Below are 15,569 nucleotides of genomic sequence, written 5' to 3'. Positions count from 1 at the left end.
AAGCTCTGTTGTTTTGTCTTTCATGCTTAGCTCTATGACCTGTCTTACACTGATTTTCTCTGTATAGTGGGAGGTAGGGGTTGAGGTTTATTTTTTTCTGCACAGTGTTGGTGAGAGTGAAAACTGGTTGAACTTCTCAGGGAAGTTTGGAAGTGTCCACTAAATCTAAATGTATGCCTGCAAGAGAGTTCCTGTCCACCTTATTGAAAACAGCCAAATGTTACAGGAAATAAAGGTCCATCGACAGGGGAATGGATAGATTGGGGTATAGTTATACAATGGAATTTGAGTTAACAATTAAAAAAAAGAAAAAATTCTTCCCACACAAAACATGGATGAGCATTATGCCTTGCAGGCATAATGTTGCGTGAATGAACAGTGGTCACCTCTGGGAGAGGGAGGAGTATGCAGCAGATATTAACTGGAAAGGGGAAGAGATAACCTTCTTAAGTGTTGGGAATGTTTTGTATTTTGATCCAAGTAGTAGTTACATGGATGCAGTTATATGTAAAATTTCAGAGAAGTCTGTGCTTAAAATTGATGCCTTTTACTATATTGTGTTACATCTCAATTAAAAAAAAAAGCTTAAGAGGCTCTCCTCTCTGCCATCCCTTTCCCTTAATGTCCCTCCGATAGATACTATACCCAAGACAGACCCCTGCTGTGGTTAGAACCACCGTTTTCTGACCCCAGAGGCATTTCTGCGGTTGGATCGTGCTCCCCCTTAGGTACGCTCCATCCCTTTGGGGAATCCCTTGTTCCCATGGTCTTTATTTTTTCTTTTGATCTTTGGTTTTTGAAAACGTATTCCTCTGAAGCATTATTAGGACTCTTCCGGGGGATGACTTTGGGCTTAGTTCTAATTAACCCAATGAGAATGATCAATTCTGCCAGCACAGCCGGATCCAGCCACTTTGGGCCACGTCGGGGGGAGTGGGGAGTGCCCTGCCAGCTCCGTGCAAATTAGGCCTTCCCTCCATGGGAGGCCCAAGAGGCCTTTCCCCATTAAAAGGGACTTTCACTTATTGTCTTTATTTTTAAATGTTTTGTGGAAAATTAAAAGATGGGTGACTGCCAAATGGTGCCTGAGCCAGCAGCCCAGAGAGGTCTGTGTTTTCTTCCAAGCCTGACCAGAGTGGTCCTGGAATCGACCCAGCACCCCCCAGGCTCCTCTGCCTTCACTTAGTCTCTGGGCTGCTCAGTTCCTTTTTTTTAAAGATTTATTTATTTATTTGAGAGAGCGAGAATGAGAGAGAGTACATGAGAGGGGGTAGGGTCAGAGGGAGAAGCAGGCTCCTCGCTGAGCAGGGAGCCCAATGCGGGACTCGATCCCAGGACTCCAAGATCATGACCTGAGCCGAAGGCAGTTGCTTAACCAACTGAGCCACCCAGGCGCCCGCTCAGTTCCTTTTAAGACACAAATTGATTGGGATAATTTTTGCTCTAACTACAATTGCCATGGAAAGGGGGTGAAGGGGGGCTGCATTCAGGCTGTGGACTCCTGCAATGGCTGTGAACCACTGAGTTACTGTAAAATGACCAGAAAATGGATTCCAGATTGAAGCTACAAATAATGTAATTACTGCGGTGTGTGCTCAGGGCTACAAGAGCAAGAGTTGGCTGCTGCCCTGGAAACATCTGGAGATAAAGCTGCAGCTGCTCCTGCCTCTGTAACCCCCGCCCCGGTCCCTCGGGGGCAGTGGCATTCTTCCAGCCTAGGAGATCCTTGGAAGGTGACAGGAACACGGAGGGGACAGAGAAAGGGATGAGGAGAGAGGCCAAAGAGAAGAAATAGGTGGTGGGCAGAACGGATGCTTCCTGTCCCCCAGCCGTGAGATGTAATCACTGCACGAACCCCAGTATGGCCATCATCCCCCTGTCACCACGGCTGTCACCACTACCAACACCAGTGCACCATCCCCACAATTACTGTCGTCACCATCAACAGTGGTATCACCCCCACCCTTCACATCATCCTCATTCCCATCACGGTCACTACCGTCATTGTCACTGCCAGATGGCCACAGCTTCATCATCACCAGTCTCAGTGCCAACATCATTGCCATCATTCCTACCACCATCGCCATGGTCATGACACTGACATCTTCATCATCACCAGTCTCATTGGTGCTATCAAAACTGTTATCACCTCCATTCACACCCTTACCAATGTCACCACCCCTATGATTACCATCGTCCTCATCCTCATCACTGTCATAGTGCTGGGATCTTCATCATCCCCAGCCTCATCAACACCAACATCGTCACCACAGTTACTGTCATCACCATCAAACGGCTATCACCTCCTCTCTCATCAGTGCTTATATCATCATCATTATTCCTACCATCATCACCACCATGACTGTCATGGCAATGACATTTTTATCATCAGCAGTCCCGTCCTCATCCCGCCATTATGCCGCAGTATCAACATTATCATCAGTTCCACCTTCGTCCAGGCCATGGCCATGATCATCAACAGTATGGTCTTCACCCTCACAGCCATCACTGTGGTTACCTTTATCATTGTCTTCACAACTGATGTCAAAATCAAAATTGTCTCCTTCAAGATTGCTCTTAAAATCTTCTGCAGAATCATAACTTGTGTTTGGCCCACTCTGCCTTGCCTCAGCCAAACCAGATACCTAGACCTTGGGCCCGGACAGGGGACCATGATCTAAGAGGTTAGGCTGGGTATAGGGCATAGGAAGTAGTTGCCTGCCTGCCTCCAGGCAAATATCAAAAGAGGAAATCCAAAAGGCAGATTCTTGGAGGTGGTAGTGGAGGGAAGGAAACATACTGGTCATTTGACCAAGTTATCAATCAGAGGGTCCTAGAGGCAAAAGGAAAAAAGGTAGAGATAGGAGGCATAGGATGGAAACCAAGGACATCATAGGACAGCTAGAAGGTTCAAAACAGGGTTAGGAGACAGAGCCTAAGAGAAACTTCTAGATTTTATAGAGCGCCCACAGCTTGAGGGGAGTGGGAGTAACCAGGCCTGGACAGCTGTCACTCACTGTCACTATCTCCTTTGTGTGTATCCAGCCTCCATGGCTACAAAGTGACCCACACGTGGTCTCTTCCTCATGGAGCACCTGCTCTTAGGGGGACGAAGTGCCCAGAGAGGCACTCAACACACCCAGGATGCAGAGGAGCAGCATGAATGAGCAGTGAGTGGACAGGTCAGGACATGGCCTCCTTGGGGCGAGGGCCCTAAAAAGAGAACTTCCCCAAATGGGACAATTTATTAACAAACCCAGGGTTCTATTTTGGAAGCATTTATCATCACTGGGGTTGACCCCACACAGAGGGCTTCTCCAGGCTTGTTGAGTGTAGGGTGACCAGAGCGGGGATAGCAGCACTTCCCTGACTGTAGAAGCACTAGGGAGGTGCCGCTGCCCCACTGTGCATCTTCTCCTGCACCTGACATTGGCCACGAGGGATCCCGGTCACCCAGGAGATGCCCCTAGTTGGCCCTGCTGCCTCCCATCCATGTTCCAGGTGGTTCCAGCAGACTCCTGGCAATAACTAGCTCCCCCACCCCACCCCAGGGTGCTGTATCTTGCACCCAGGCACAAGTGGCATTCTCTGGTGTTCTTGAGGCAAGTACAAAGTTCAGGGACAGCACAGTCCATAATTCCTCCTTGTCCCAGGAGGCAGTAAGGGAGGAGAGGGTGGATGTCCCATGAAGAAGAGAAAAATACCCTGAAGACCACCCACTCTGATCAACTGAAAACCACGCTACATCTCTGGATCCATTGGTACCACCATTGGCCAGGCAAGAGGACCCCTTTCCCTGGGTCTGTGCTTTATGGGGGCTGCCCTTGCTCTCCTCTGGTCAGTGTCTCCTCCCAGGACAAAGGGTCAGTGGGACTAAGGGCACTTGCCTAGCAGAAGCCTGTGCCCTGCCCTTCTAGTCTTTGCTCCAGGTATCTAGAACCCTGAATTTCCTACCCAGTTGGCCCTGAACCCACCCCCAGGCCTGCATGAGCCTCTTCCCTGGGTTGTTCTCCAGAGGGAAAGCCAGACTTCAAGGGTCACACTCCTAAACCCTTTCCAGGGGTGAGCAAAGGGCAGCTGTTTGCAGGGGTATGGACAGAGCTCGGACATAGGGGTGGGGTGTCCACATGGAGAGTGCGGTCCTCCTTATGGTTCAGGGCAGAGCCAGCAGTAAAAGAGAGGGGGCAAGGTGGGAGCTGGTACCACCCCTCCCCACATCTCTGTGTATGGGAAGTCTCCATGCCCACCTGATTTTCCAGTTGTTAGGAAAGTGTATTTGTCAGGGTAGGAGGAAAGGGTGCGTTTTATATAACAGTTTGTTAGCTTGACTTACAACATTTAATATTGAGCCACATAGTGTGTGGGCCTCCATTTATACTCCGGTCTGGGGCCCTGCAAATCTTAAGGGTGGCCTGAGCCGAGTAGGTCATTCCCAGAGGCCGTTGGGGCAGCCAGGACATGTCTGAATCCACCGCCCATCGATGCTTAGGGACTGTGTCTTGTCTCCTCCTACACGCACCATACGTTCCTAAGTGTGCACATGACATCATTCTTGTGGCCGCAGGCTGGTGAGTTTGCTGACACTTTATTGATAGATCGGTTAGGGCTCCTCTGGCTGCAAGTGACAAAACACCAAATCCTAAGTGACTTGAGCAAAAAGAGAACGTATCGGTTCATGTACCCAAGGTCCAAGGTTGCACTTGACCGGGGGCTCTTATTTCCTACTCTCCTTTGGCTCTGCTCACCTGCATAGTGACTCCGTTCCCAGACAAGCACTGCACTTTGTTTGTGAGCACAGGGTGGCTACCACACCTCCAGATCTTCTCTCCCCCAACGTCTCCTTGCAGAGGGAGAGTGCTACCTTCCCGGTGTGAGGTCTCGTGGCTTCCCATTGGCTCTGACTGGTCACATAACCACCCTCCAACCCAGTGACTGGGGCCTGAAGGAGGCCAGTGTCTAAGGCACTGGGAGTGGAAAAGACAGGAGCCCGAAGGAAAATCAGAGACAGTTGCCAGAAGAAAGGGCGAGAGCTCCTGGGGAGCCCTTCCCCTGACTGCCCCTGAAAGGTCCCACTTTAAGGATCTTTCAGGCACAATCCCTACGTGAGCCTGTGCCTGCCCTTTGAGCCCGAGCTGCTCTGGGGCTGCTCGTTCAAAGCTCTGCTGTGCCCACCGGTGTTTGCCCTCCCCAGAAGTATCTGCCGTCTGACCTGCCTGAGCCCCTGGGCCACCCGCAAGAATGCAAACTGAAGGCAGGGAGTCAATACTCATTCACTCAGCAGAGGCTCAGACCAAGTACTGCTTTGAGCACGTTTAGGTACTATTCAGGTAGTCTTTATTGTTGATACAGCCATAAGCAACATAGATCAAGCCCTTGCTGCTTTGTACTTACATTCTAGTGGGAGGAGAAAGTCAACAAATGAACAAGACTTCTGGTGGTCATTTAATAAATAAAGAAAAAAAGCAAGGTATGGGGTTTCGGGAGTCTGGCTGGAGAGGGACTCTTATTATGGGTTGGGCAAGGGATGCTTCTTTAGTAGGACCACATGGATGCAGAGACCTGAGGGAAGGGAAGGAGGGAGTCATGTAGCTACCTGAGCAAAGAGCACTTCAGCTAGAAGGGACAGCAAGTGCAAAGGCCCTGAGGCAGTAGTGTGCTTAGCGTGTTTGAGGAGCATCATGGAAACCAGTGGGGCTTGAGTGCTGTGAGGAAGGGAGAGAAGGATGGGAGATGAAGTCAGGAAAGTGGTGGTGGTGATGGGGACAGGAGTGGGACAGGGGTGGGGAGGAACTGCAGCGAGCAGGGCCTCATCTGTCACCGTAAGGACTTGGGCTTTTAGACCGAGTGAAACTGGAGCCTTTGGAGCAAAGGAGTGATGTCACCACCTGAGGCTGGGAGAGGTAAAAAGTAGGGAGAGTCCCTGAGGAAGCTGGGGCCGGTGAGGACGCTCCGGCAGTAGTGCGAGCAGAGGAGGATGGTGGCAGTGGCAAGAAGTTCTGATTCTGGCACATTCCAAAGGTGACAGAGCAGGATTGGGAAGTGGGATAGGAGAGAATGAGAGGAGTCAAGAGGAAGCCAGGGTTCGGGGCCTAAGCACTGGGATGGTGGAGCTGGTTTACTGAGGAGGGGAGGCTGGAGGAGGAGAGGGGGTTGTGTTTGGGACACGTTCAGTCTGAGATGCATCTTGGACACGCATGTGGTGGTGTCCGGCGAGAGGGGAGATGAGCACCTTGAACTTTGGGGAACAGGCTGGGGCTGGAGGTTTCACAATCGCCACAGTGGTGGTGTTTCATCCTACCTGTTTCTCAGCCTTCCCCCCCACCCCCACCGCCCAGAACAGGGCTGGGTCCAGAACTGGGGGTGCTCAGCACAGTGATGACAGCATCAAAAGTAATCCCCATCTCTGTTTCACGGGCAGTGCTGAGGGTCTCACACGCGTGATCTCGCTCAACCTTCCTATGATCCATGAGGCGGGGCGATTGCAACCCTGGCTTCCAGAGGAGGAAGCCGAGATTCTGAAGGAGCCTCATTCATCTGCCCTCAGAAGGTTCCAGTAGCTGTTCACCCCCGCCTGCCTGACGAGGCCCAGCACTGACCCCCGCGCCTCCCCCCCTCCCCCCTTGCAGCCTGTGACCAGCTGGCCCTGGGAGTGGTGGCGATCTTCGGGCCGTCACAGGGCTCTTGCACCAACGCCGTCCAGTCCATCTGCAATGCCCTGGAGGTGCCCCACATCCAGCTGCGCTGGAAACACCACCCACTGGACAACAAGGACACCTTCTACGTGAACCTCTACCCCGACTACGCCTCCCTCAGCCACGCCATCCTCGACCTGGTCCAGTACCTCAAGTGGCGATCGGCCACCGTGGTCTACGACGACAGTACAGGTGGGTAGCCAGGCCTGGCTGGGCTGAGAGCAGGGGGTGAGAGAGGTAGAGCCCCAGGATCTACTCGCCCAGTGCAGCTGCCCTTGGGGGAGGGTGCACCCTCACACCCGAGCCGAGCAGGTCCCCCGGCCACTCGCCCCTGCGCTCCCTCGCAGCCCTGGGCGCGCCAGCCACTCACCTCTCGCCCGCCCCACACCTTCCCCACACTCCCACCTCCACCCCCCTGTAGCATGCTCATGTCTGCACTCACTCCTGCACAGCCGTGCCCACACCTGCCCCGCTCTCTCAGACTCACATTCCCGTCTGCAGCGAACGTGGGCAGCTCTGAGCCAGCTACGGGCGCAGGCTCTGGACACACAGGGCTGGGGACTGTGCTGACTGTGACACTTACTAGCTGAATAGCACAGAGCTGTTTCCCCTCTTCCTCTTTCTTTCAAAAGATTCAAGTCCCAAGACATTTCTTAGCCTGGCCTCTTAAGAGAGAGTGACCTTGGCAAGTCTCTTAACCCATCTGGCCCTTCTCTGCCCATGTGTCAAGTTAAGATCTATAGCATCCAGCCTGGAAAGAGCCCTCCAGCTCTCTGCAGCCTGTGATTCTATGTCAGCTCTTGATTACCTCCTAATGGGGAGTGGGAATCCTGGGGAGAGAATCCCTCAGAAAAGGTGTCTATTTAACTTGGGATTCTATAAGCATCTATTGCGTTCCTGCTATGCTCACAGTATCAGACAGGAGATGGTGGCGGGCAGAGGCCCCCACCCCCGCTCACTGCCCCCAGCATGAGGTGTCTGCCATTGAGGGGCATGAGTGCCCCGTTCCAGGTGACGGCCAGCGTTTTGGCAGCCCTGTTAGATGATCTGTGTTAGGACACTGCTGGGGAGGATTGTGTGGTTTTGAGCCCGCTTCCTTGCCCAGACCATGAGCCTTGTGGGCCTCCAGGATTTAGAACAGGGCCTGGTACAACCTAGATGTTTTTAAATGCTTGTGGAACTGAACTGAATTGAATTGAATTAAAAATCGAGATGAAATAAATTGTAATTAAATATTGCAGGAAGAGAGTGCCGGGCGCTGGTAAGGGAGAAGAAGGAGGATGTGGCGATCCCATCGTTTTTGGAGGAGTGAATCCTAGCGTAGGGACATGAGCGGGCACCCAGTGGTCACTGGTCATTCCTGGCCACTAGAGCTAAGAATCAAGTGCCGGGTACATACAGTCAGGGCCAAGGCACTCAGGAAGAGGAAGCCCTGCGGCCTTGGCTAATCTGGGCTGACAGAGGAAAAGAGACATGAGCGGGACCTCGAGGATGGACAGACAGACAGAGCGGGCATGAGGGCAGCACCGGCTGCAGGGACAGCGTGAGCAAAAACTGAGGCGGCGGGATCGTGCGTGGCAGCCTCCTCGAGAGCACGGCCTGGCGGGGGGAGAAGATTCAAGTTCGGAAGGTGGGAGCTAAAGGTCAGAGAAACCGAGCGTATCAGGCTGCGCGAGGGCTCCGCTGTCTGGCTTCAGAGTTCACACTTGACCTTGGAAGCAGCCAAGGCGCATTGAGTGTTGTTGAGCAAAGAAGTGGAATAATGAAAGCAGAGTTCCCGAAGGTGACTGTGACGACATCGCACGGGGCGCATGGCAGGGAAAGGACACACTCGGGGGGTGGCCGCCGATGCAGGCAGGGACAGAGGAGGCCGGGATTGGAGGGGCTGCCTGGAAGAGAACTCGGGGCCAGGATGGAAGGGAAGAACTGGACGTGAGAGTGTGTAGCTGAACACAGAACAGTCAGAAGAGACGCTGGTGCGGACCACGGCCCCACAGTCCTGGGGCCTCCGGACTGGAGGGGGTGGGGGCAGAGGCTTTGCAGAGGGTGGATGAGGCTGCTCAGAGCTGATGCTACCTTCTGGAGCTCCCTGCTCTCCAGTGCCTTCGCCCTAACCCTCGATTATTTGCTGGGGTGGCCTGGCATGCCCAGTCGCCTCTGGGTGGACACGCACTCTCCCCCAGCATGATTAGCTTCTCAGAAGGGAAGGGATTCCATCTTCATTTCTTCACCCTTACCAGTGCCTAGAACACCCTTTCTTCCAGGATTTAATTAGAGTTTAATTCAACTTGATTTTCAATTCAGTTCAATTACATTTAAAAACACAGGGGAGTCCAGGATGGAGCCCGTTTGGTCAAGAACACACTGGGTAGTAGGGATTCAGGGTTGGATTCAGTCAAATAGTAAGATGACTTTGATGAGGACTGGTGGGTGGTAAGAGGTGTACTCCCAGAAGCAGACTATTTCAAAGGGACAACTAGTGAGTCCTCAACACCCCCCCCCCCCGAGTGGGAAGCACTTCATAGTGGGCTTTGGGGGCTGTGTGCATTCGGATGTTCTGGCTGGGGTCACAGACAACCCAGTTCCCACTGACTCGAGCAATAGGCACTTCGTTCTCTGAAGGACAAGAAGTCTGAAGAGGGGCCATTCCAGGGCTGGCTTAGCAGCTCAACAGAGTCCGGGGCACTGGGTCAGTATCCCTGCAGTTCTCTTGGTTTTCTCTCTCACGGTCAAAATAGAGCTGCTACAGCTCCAAGCAGCCCATCCTCACGTGCCAACACCCTAGGAAATAGAAGGAAAGAGGCAGGAGCCAAAGAGATTTTTCCTAATGTGACTCCTGCCTCTTATCAAGGAGGAAAATTTGTCTAGAAACCTTCCAGCAGACCGTCCTGGACAGCAGACTGAGTCCGTGCCTACTACCCCAAGCATAGTCAGATAGGAAAGGGAGCGCCCCTGACTGGCTCTTAACCAATCACCAGTCAGCTCTGGGGACTGGCACCAGGCCACCCGAACAAAATCATGGTTCTCTTAGCACGTTAGAAGGGGGCACACCGGTCTCTATAATACTTCTACGTTGATGCTGTGTCTCCAGCCACCCCCCAAAACTTAGTGGCTTCAAATACTACGCATACGTTTAGCTCCCAAGTCTGTGGGCTCACTGATTGGCTGAGCTTGGCCAGGTGGTGGTTCTGGTCTCAGCTGGATCGCTCCCCTGCCCGGGGGTCATTTGACTGTTGGTGGAGATGACCGGCAGCATCAGGCTAGCCCAGGCATATTGTCATGACAGTGGTAGAGGGTGCAAAAGAAGAGACCCAGGGTGCACTTCCGTTTCCACTGTCGAATTGTGGCACGCCTGCTGATACACCATTGGCCAACACAGGTTACGTGCTGGAGCCCAGTGTCCTGAGTGGGGCAGGTCACCTGCCCACAGTTGGAGGTCACTGCAAAGTTACATAGCGAAGGGTGTAGCTACAGGGTGGGGTGAAGAATTCAGGTCATCCCTGAAATCAACTGCAGAGAGAACTCTTTTTAAGTGTGCCTGGGATCCCAGGGGCAAGGATGACTGCGTGATGACATGGAGAGGTCAGTGCCGTTGAGAGTTGTTACAGTTCCCTAGAATCAGGGGGAGCCACAGCCTCATGGAGAAGCATCAGGGTTAGTCAGGAGACAGGAGCAAGAGGAAAGCGTGGGCAAGAGCTTTTTTTGTTCTAGAGCCTTCCATTACTTCATGACCATACGATAGCCTAGATGATAATAGGTGGGATTTGTTAGGTGGGCCTGTCCTCTATGGGGCAGGAAGCAAAACACAGATGTTGGGGTTTGATTGGAGGTTTGGTTGGAGGGATTACAATATGATTTTGTGTACCCACCAAAACACAGGGATGATAGGAATGTAAACAACTTTGATCATTAGTTTGGCACATGATTTCAGGATGCCGGATCATCAGTCAGAGAATATTGCAAATGATTAAATTATAGGAACCAGCAGTGTTTGCCCTGTGACCTTTGACAAGTGGTCACCTTCGTAACCTAATCTGCACACAAAGGCAAATTCATGTCAAGAGTGAAAGGAAGGGTCTTAGAAAAAGCTGAGATGGAGAAAAGGGCTGCAGCCTAAGAGCCAGAAGGTTGGGTCTCGCATCTTGATCCCACAGCTAGCGAGCTGCAGAACCTTGAGGTGGTCACAACCTCTGTGGGCCTCAGTTTCTTTGTCTGTACATTGGAACAAAAGCCCCTAGTCTACATGCCTTCTAGGACGGGGAGATTTTAAATAGGGTAATGAAAGCAGAAGTGCTTTGTAAGTGAAAAGCAGGATTCTAACAACCATGATTCACTGCAGATATTTTGAGAGAGATTGATTAGGGAAGCAGCCAGGAAGGAAGGCTCATCTCGGGCAAGCCAAGAGCCTCGTCCTCTGCTGGGGTGGGCTGAGACGAGCCTCTGGTCTCCTTTGGGAATACACTGATGAGGAGAAGGTCTGACATTTCCTGCTGGAAAATGTGGGTCACTGTGTATTACATGGGGCAATGCACTTGGCTGACAAGAAGACTCTGGTAGCCTCATGCTCCAGCGTGCAGGCTGTCCCTGTCCTCACGTCCTGGATCCCCAAAGCTCACGTGCCTGCTGATGCCGTGCATGACTCTGAACACTGAGCAAGTGGGAGCAAAGTGAAGGCGGGGAGCCTCCCAGGCTAAGAAGTGTGAGTGGGCAGCATCATTCAGCCAACTGAGAATTTCTGGGGTGAGTTAGGGAGGGAGGGTAAGGCTGGTGTGTGTTCCAGAAGAGGCTGTGGCCCCTCTCTCCCTTGCACAGGTCAGCTGATGGCCCCTTCCTCCTCCCTGTCAAGTCTGGTATTGGGAAGCACTGGGGCCCCTGTTAGATCCAGACCACTCCAGGACTCCAGAGCCCTTCGCCAGCCCATACACCTGGGTCTGAGACCTTCCAGGGGGCTGGGGGATCCTGATGCCGGTGGCCGTGGCAAAGCCTGTTTGGGAGCTCCTTGGGAGGCTTAGGTCACAAGGATATATCTCTGTCCTCCTCAGCAGAGGGGAATGATGTACGCCAGATGGCTTTCCTGATGTCCAGCCCTCCAGAATGGGAAGGAGAAGTTGAACAGATCCAGGCATTTGTATCAGAAATGGCTTTGGAAGCCAGAGGCTCTGTTGGAAGGCTCTCAAAGTAGGCAGTCTGTGTGGGGGGACTTTGTCCAGATAGGGGACACGACAATAGTTGATTGCAAGCTTTAATCCAGAGCAAACTGCCTTAACCAAAAAAAGGGGGAGGGAGAGTGGATTTGATTGGCTGCCTTTACTGGCAAGTTTAAGAGTCATTTTAGCTTCAGGTACTGTTTGATCCAGAGGCTCAAATGGGTATCATTCGGACTTATTTGTCCTGACTTCTGCCGTGTTGGAATCCTTCTCCGGTTCTATGTGGTGATGCCTAGATTTGCTTCCTCCCTATTTGGAGGTAAGTGGAAAAGGGTGTATCTCTTACCAGCTGCTCTGGCACCATTTTTGGAAGTCATCTGATAGGACCAACTGGCGTCACCTACCCAGCTCTGAGCCTATCCCTATGCCTAGAGGAATGTGGGTGCTGATTGGCCAGGCTGGGGCCACATGCTGTGCCCTGAGAGCTGGGGATGGACCCCTTCCAAGTCACACAGTCTGAGTATGGGGGAGGAGTTTCTCCCCAAAGGAGAAGCAGAATGCTCTTTGTGGGGCAATGGAGCATGGCTGAGTGGACAGTGCAGTCAGGACACAGACCCTGAGCCCTGAGTGTGGGCGGGCAGCCCAGTGCGACCTGGCCCCTGCTGCCTCAGCCCCTCCCTGAGTGGGGAGGGGTATCGAGGACAGCAAGCAGTCTTGCTCCCAGGCTAAACAGAGGGCAGTCAGCAAGAATGGACCTTGAAATAGCGACGGAAATGAACTTAATTAGACCTAAGTAAGCCATTTGTCTCCAGGAAGTGACATTCAGTTTTCCCTGGAAGTCCCCAGGTTAAGTGGTTTTGCAAAATGCCAAGGTGGAGGATGGATTTTTCAGTGTGGGGAGAAAAAAACAGTAAGTCAATTCAGTTACGGAGATTTGTGTTGTGCATCATCTAAGTGCCAGGCCCCGTGCTAGGGGCTGTGGGGACCCGGCCCATGAGGTTAAGGAGCCCATGGCGGGACGAGGGAGTGAGACAAGGCCAGAGGAGGCTAGTGCTGAGGGAGGAGGCCACTGAGGGGGGAAGGGGTGTCTTGTTTAGACAGAGCAGTAGGGGTAGGCTTCATGGAGGAGGTGGTTGCCCGGAGCCTGGAAAAATCGGTCAGGTTTACTGAGGCAGCCTGCCCTTGGGTTGGTGGCACAGTTCCACTTTGTCTTACACAGTCCAGCGGTTGGTACAGCTGAACCTCGGAGCCTTCACTTTGTGCCCACATCCTGGAGGCAGGTTCCCTGCTTCCCAGTGTCACAGGTGGGGTGATGAAGAGGGGTGCCCTCTGGTCTGGGCTCCGTAAATCTGTAAATGCATTCTAGTTTAGAGGGGAGTGCGTGGGTGTGGGGTCAGTGGGAATTTGCTGTCTGTGCCTACTGTTGAATCTGTATGTGTGTATGTGTGTCTGTGCGTGCACAGGCCTTGATTTACATGTGGAACGAAGCCCAGGCGTGTGTCTGCATCAGCATGCATGCCCCTATAAATATGTGTTTGTATGTGCATACAAATCCATGGGTGTGTGCAGGTGTGTGCAGCCTGGTGCACATGGCTGTACCCGAGCATCCTGGTGCCCGTGTCTGGACCCACGTGGCTGTGTCCACGCACCTGCCCAGAGCTCCGTGGGCCACGCATCCGTGTCTGTGGGTGCGGCCATAGGCCTATGCACACACCCGAGCCCGTGGAGGCCGACAGCTGTGTTTACCTGTGTGCACACGTGTGTCTCTTGCACCCCGGGGCCTCCCAGGGCTCATCCGACTGCAGGAGCTCATCATGGCCCCGTCGAGGTACAACATCCGCCTGAAGATCCGCCAGCTCCCCCTTGACTCCGACGACTCGCGCCCCCTGCTCAAAGAGATGAAGCGGGGCAGGGAATTTCGCATCATCTTCGACTGTAGCCACACCATGGCCGCCCAGATCCTCAAGCAGGTGCGTGAGTGCTGGCCAGCCCGGGGGATGGGGCGATGGAAGGGATGGGCGGGATCTGCCTGCCCCCTCCCCCCACCTCTCACCCCACCAGGAGGTGGCCAGAGCTCAGGTGGAGCCCAGCTCTGTTTCGGTCTGGCGGTTTCTCGGCAGCTGCAGAGTGGACCCAGTGTGGTCTTCAAGGTCTGAGCCAGCGCGAGGGTGGTGTGATGCCAGGGCTGAGCCTAGTCTGGCGCCTGGAGGCTGTTGCATCAGTGCTGAGGCTGCGGGTGGGAGGCTGGGGCTGCCGAGAGGGGCCGGAAGCCGCACAGGACAGAACATTGCAGGGAGTGCTGGGAGGCCTCGGGGTGGCAGGAACAGGCCCAGGGGGGCCTCACTGGCTCTCCGGTGATGCGTTCCCCATAGCCCGCAGAACTTGCTGTTACTCTCTGGCTACTAGGAGGTTTATTGAAGTTCCCCGCACCATCTGCTCGACTCTGCAGTGACTGTGGGGGAGGGAAATGGCTCTCGGTCCTGGATAGGCCTCTGTTCCTTTCCAGACACAGCCCAGCATGGCATGCTAGGGACAAGAGCCGTCTCTGCCAGCTACCTAAGAAATAAACAGCAAAATCGCCCACAACCTTCGTGGAGGGTGCCGCAGCTGAAACCCAAACCATTCACATTTGTGCCAGTGCTTTGTGTAAAAGGCAAATTACATGGTCCCAGAAAGCGTCCCTGGTGATTGAACGAGGCCTTCTGTGGAGCTCTAAGTCATGGCCTTGCGAGATGCAGGTGGTGGGGAGGAGACACAGGCAGTGCAGGGGGCTAGGTGCCGAGCCTGGATAGGAGTGTTCAAGTCCCGGAGGGGCTGGGGGGTTCCCAAGTCCCACCCTCCAGTCGGGCCCTGCAAGGGGTGCCCAGGCGGCCTGGGAGCCAGTGTCTTCCCCCCAGCCTCCCTCACCCCCAGGAGGTTAAAGAGCTCGCTTGGGGGTTTGAATCTCGCTTCTGCCCTTGGGTGTTGTGTGCCCAAGATCAAGGAGCCCCCGTGTCATCCCCTCCTCTGTAGCCACAGCCAGTGATCCCTACCTTAGCCGGTGGCAGAGGATTCTGTTGAGATGAGGCAAGGAGAGAGTGTAGCCCAGTGTCCGGCACTGGGTGTGGGGTATCTGTGGTGTCACTGTGGAGGAGACTTACGCTCCCCAGAGACTCCTCACCCCTCCTCCCTGGGCGACGGCCAGAGCTTAGCGCTTCCCTTTTCTTCCTGGCACGGGTAACAGAGTAACAAAGACAGCCACAACCCTGGCTGGTCACACTGAGGAGTGACCGTGTGCCGGGTACCCGGAGCCCCTCACTTAGCGCCCCCGGAGCAGGTGGCAACGGCTATCATGCCCAGTTTACAGGTGAGGAAACTGAGGCTCACAGGGAAAGGAAGGGGCCTGAGGTCATCCAGCCAGAAAGAGAGAATTTACTCCCACATCTGCCTGACTTGAAAACTTCCAGAGTTAAGGAGACGGTATGCTCCGCTGAACACTGAACTCCGCAAAGGTGATCGCGGCTGCTGACAGAGGTCCGGTCTGAGCGTCTAACTTGCTGATGTGGGTTGTGAATCTCTAAGAGGGCGAGAGAATGAGCGGCACTTTGCAAATGTACCTGACCCCGGGGTATTTCTCCTCCAGAGCACTTAGGGGGCCCGGCATTCTGAAGAACTCTGTGGAAAGTGCATTATGGTTGTTAATATTATAGATTATAGGTTTCTAATAAAATATGTAAATGAAGGTAATGCA

General features: G+C 53.6%; 1 protein-coding gene across 1 annotated transcript in view; it reads left to right on the top strand.

Moving 5' to 3' along the window:
• LOC110574904 (glutamate receptor ionotropic, kainate 3) overlaps positions 1 to 15,569 on the top strand; it is a 170,501-nt gene that overhangs the window by 134,861 nt on the left and 20,071 nt on the right. Inside the window, exons 3-4 of the mRNA XM_044912077.1 lie at positions 6,627 to 6,884; positions 13,628 to 13,809. Coding sequence (XP_044768012.1) covers positions 6,627 to 6,884; positions 13,628 to 13,809 — 440 coding nt within the window. The remainder of the gene's footprint in view (positions 1 to 6,626; positions 6,885 to 13,627; positions 13,810 to 15,569) is intronic.

Source organism: Neomonachus schauinslandi, unplaced genomic scaffold, assembly GCF_002201575.2.
Source record: "Neomonachus schauinslandi unplaced genomic scaffold, ASM220157v2 HiC_scaffold_119, whole genome shotgun sequence".
Lineage (NCBI taxonomy): Eukaryota > Metazoa > Chordata > Mammalia > Carnivora > Phocidae > Neomonachus > Neomonachus schauinslandi.
This window is presented reverse-complemented; position numbering and strand designations above follow the sequence as displayed.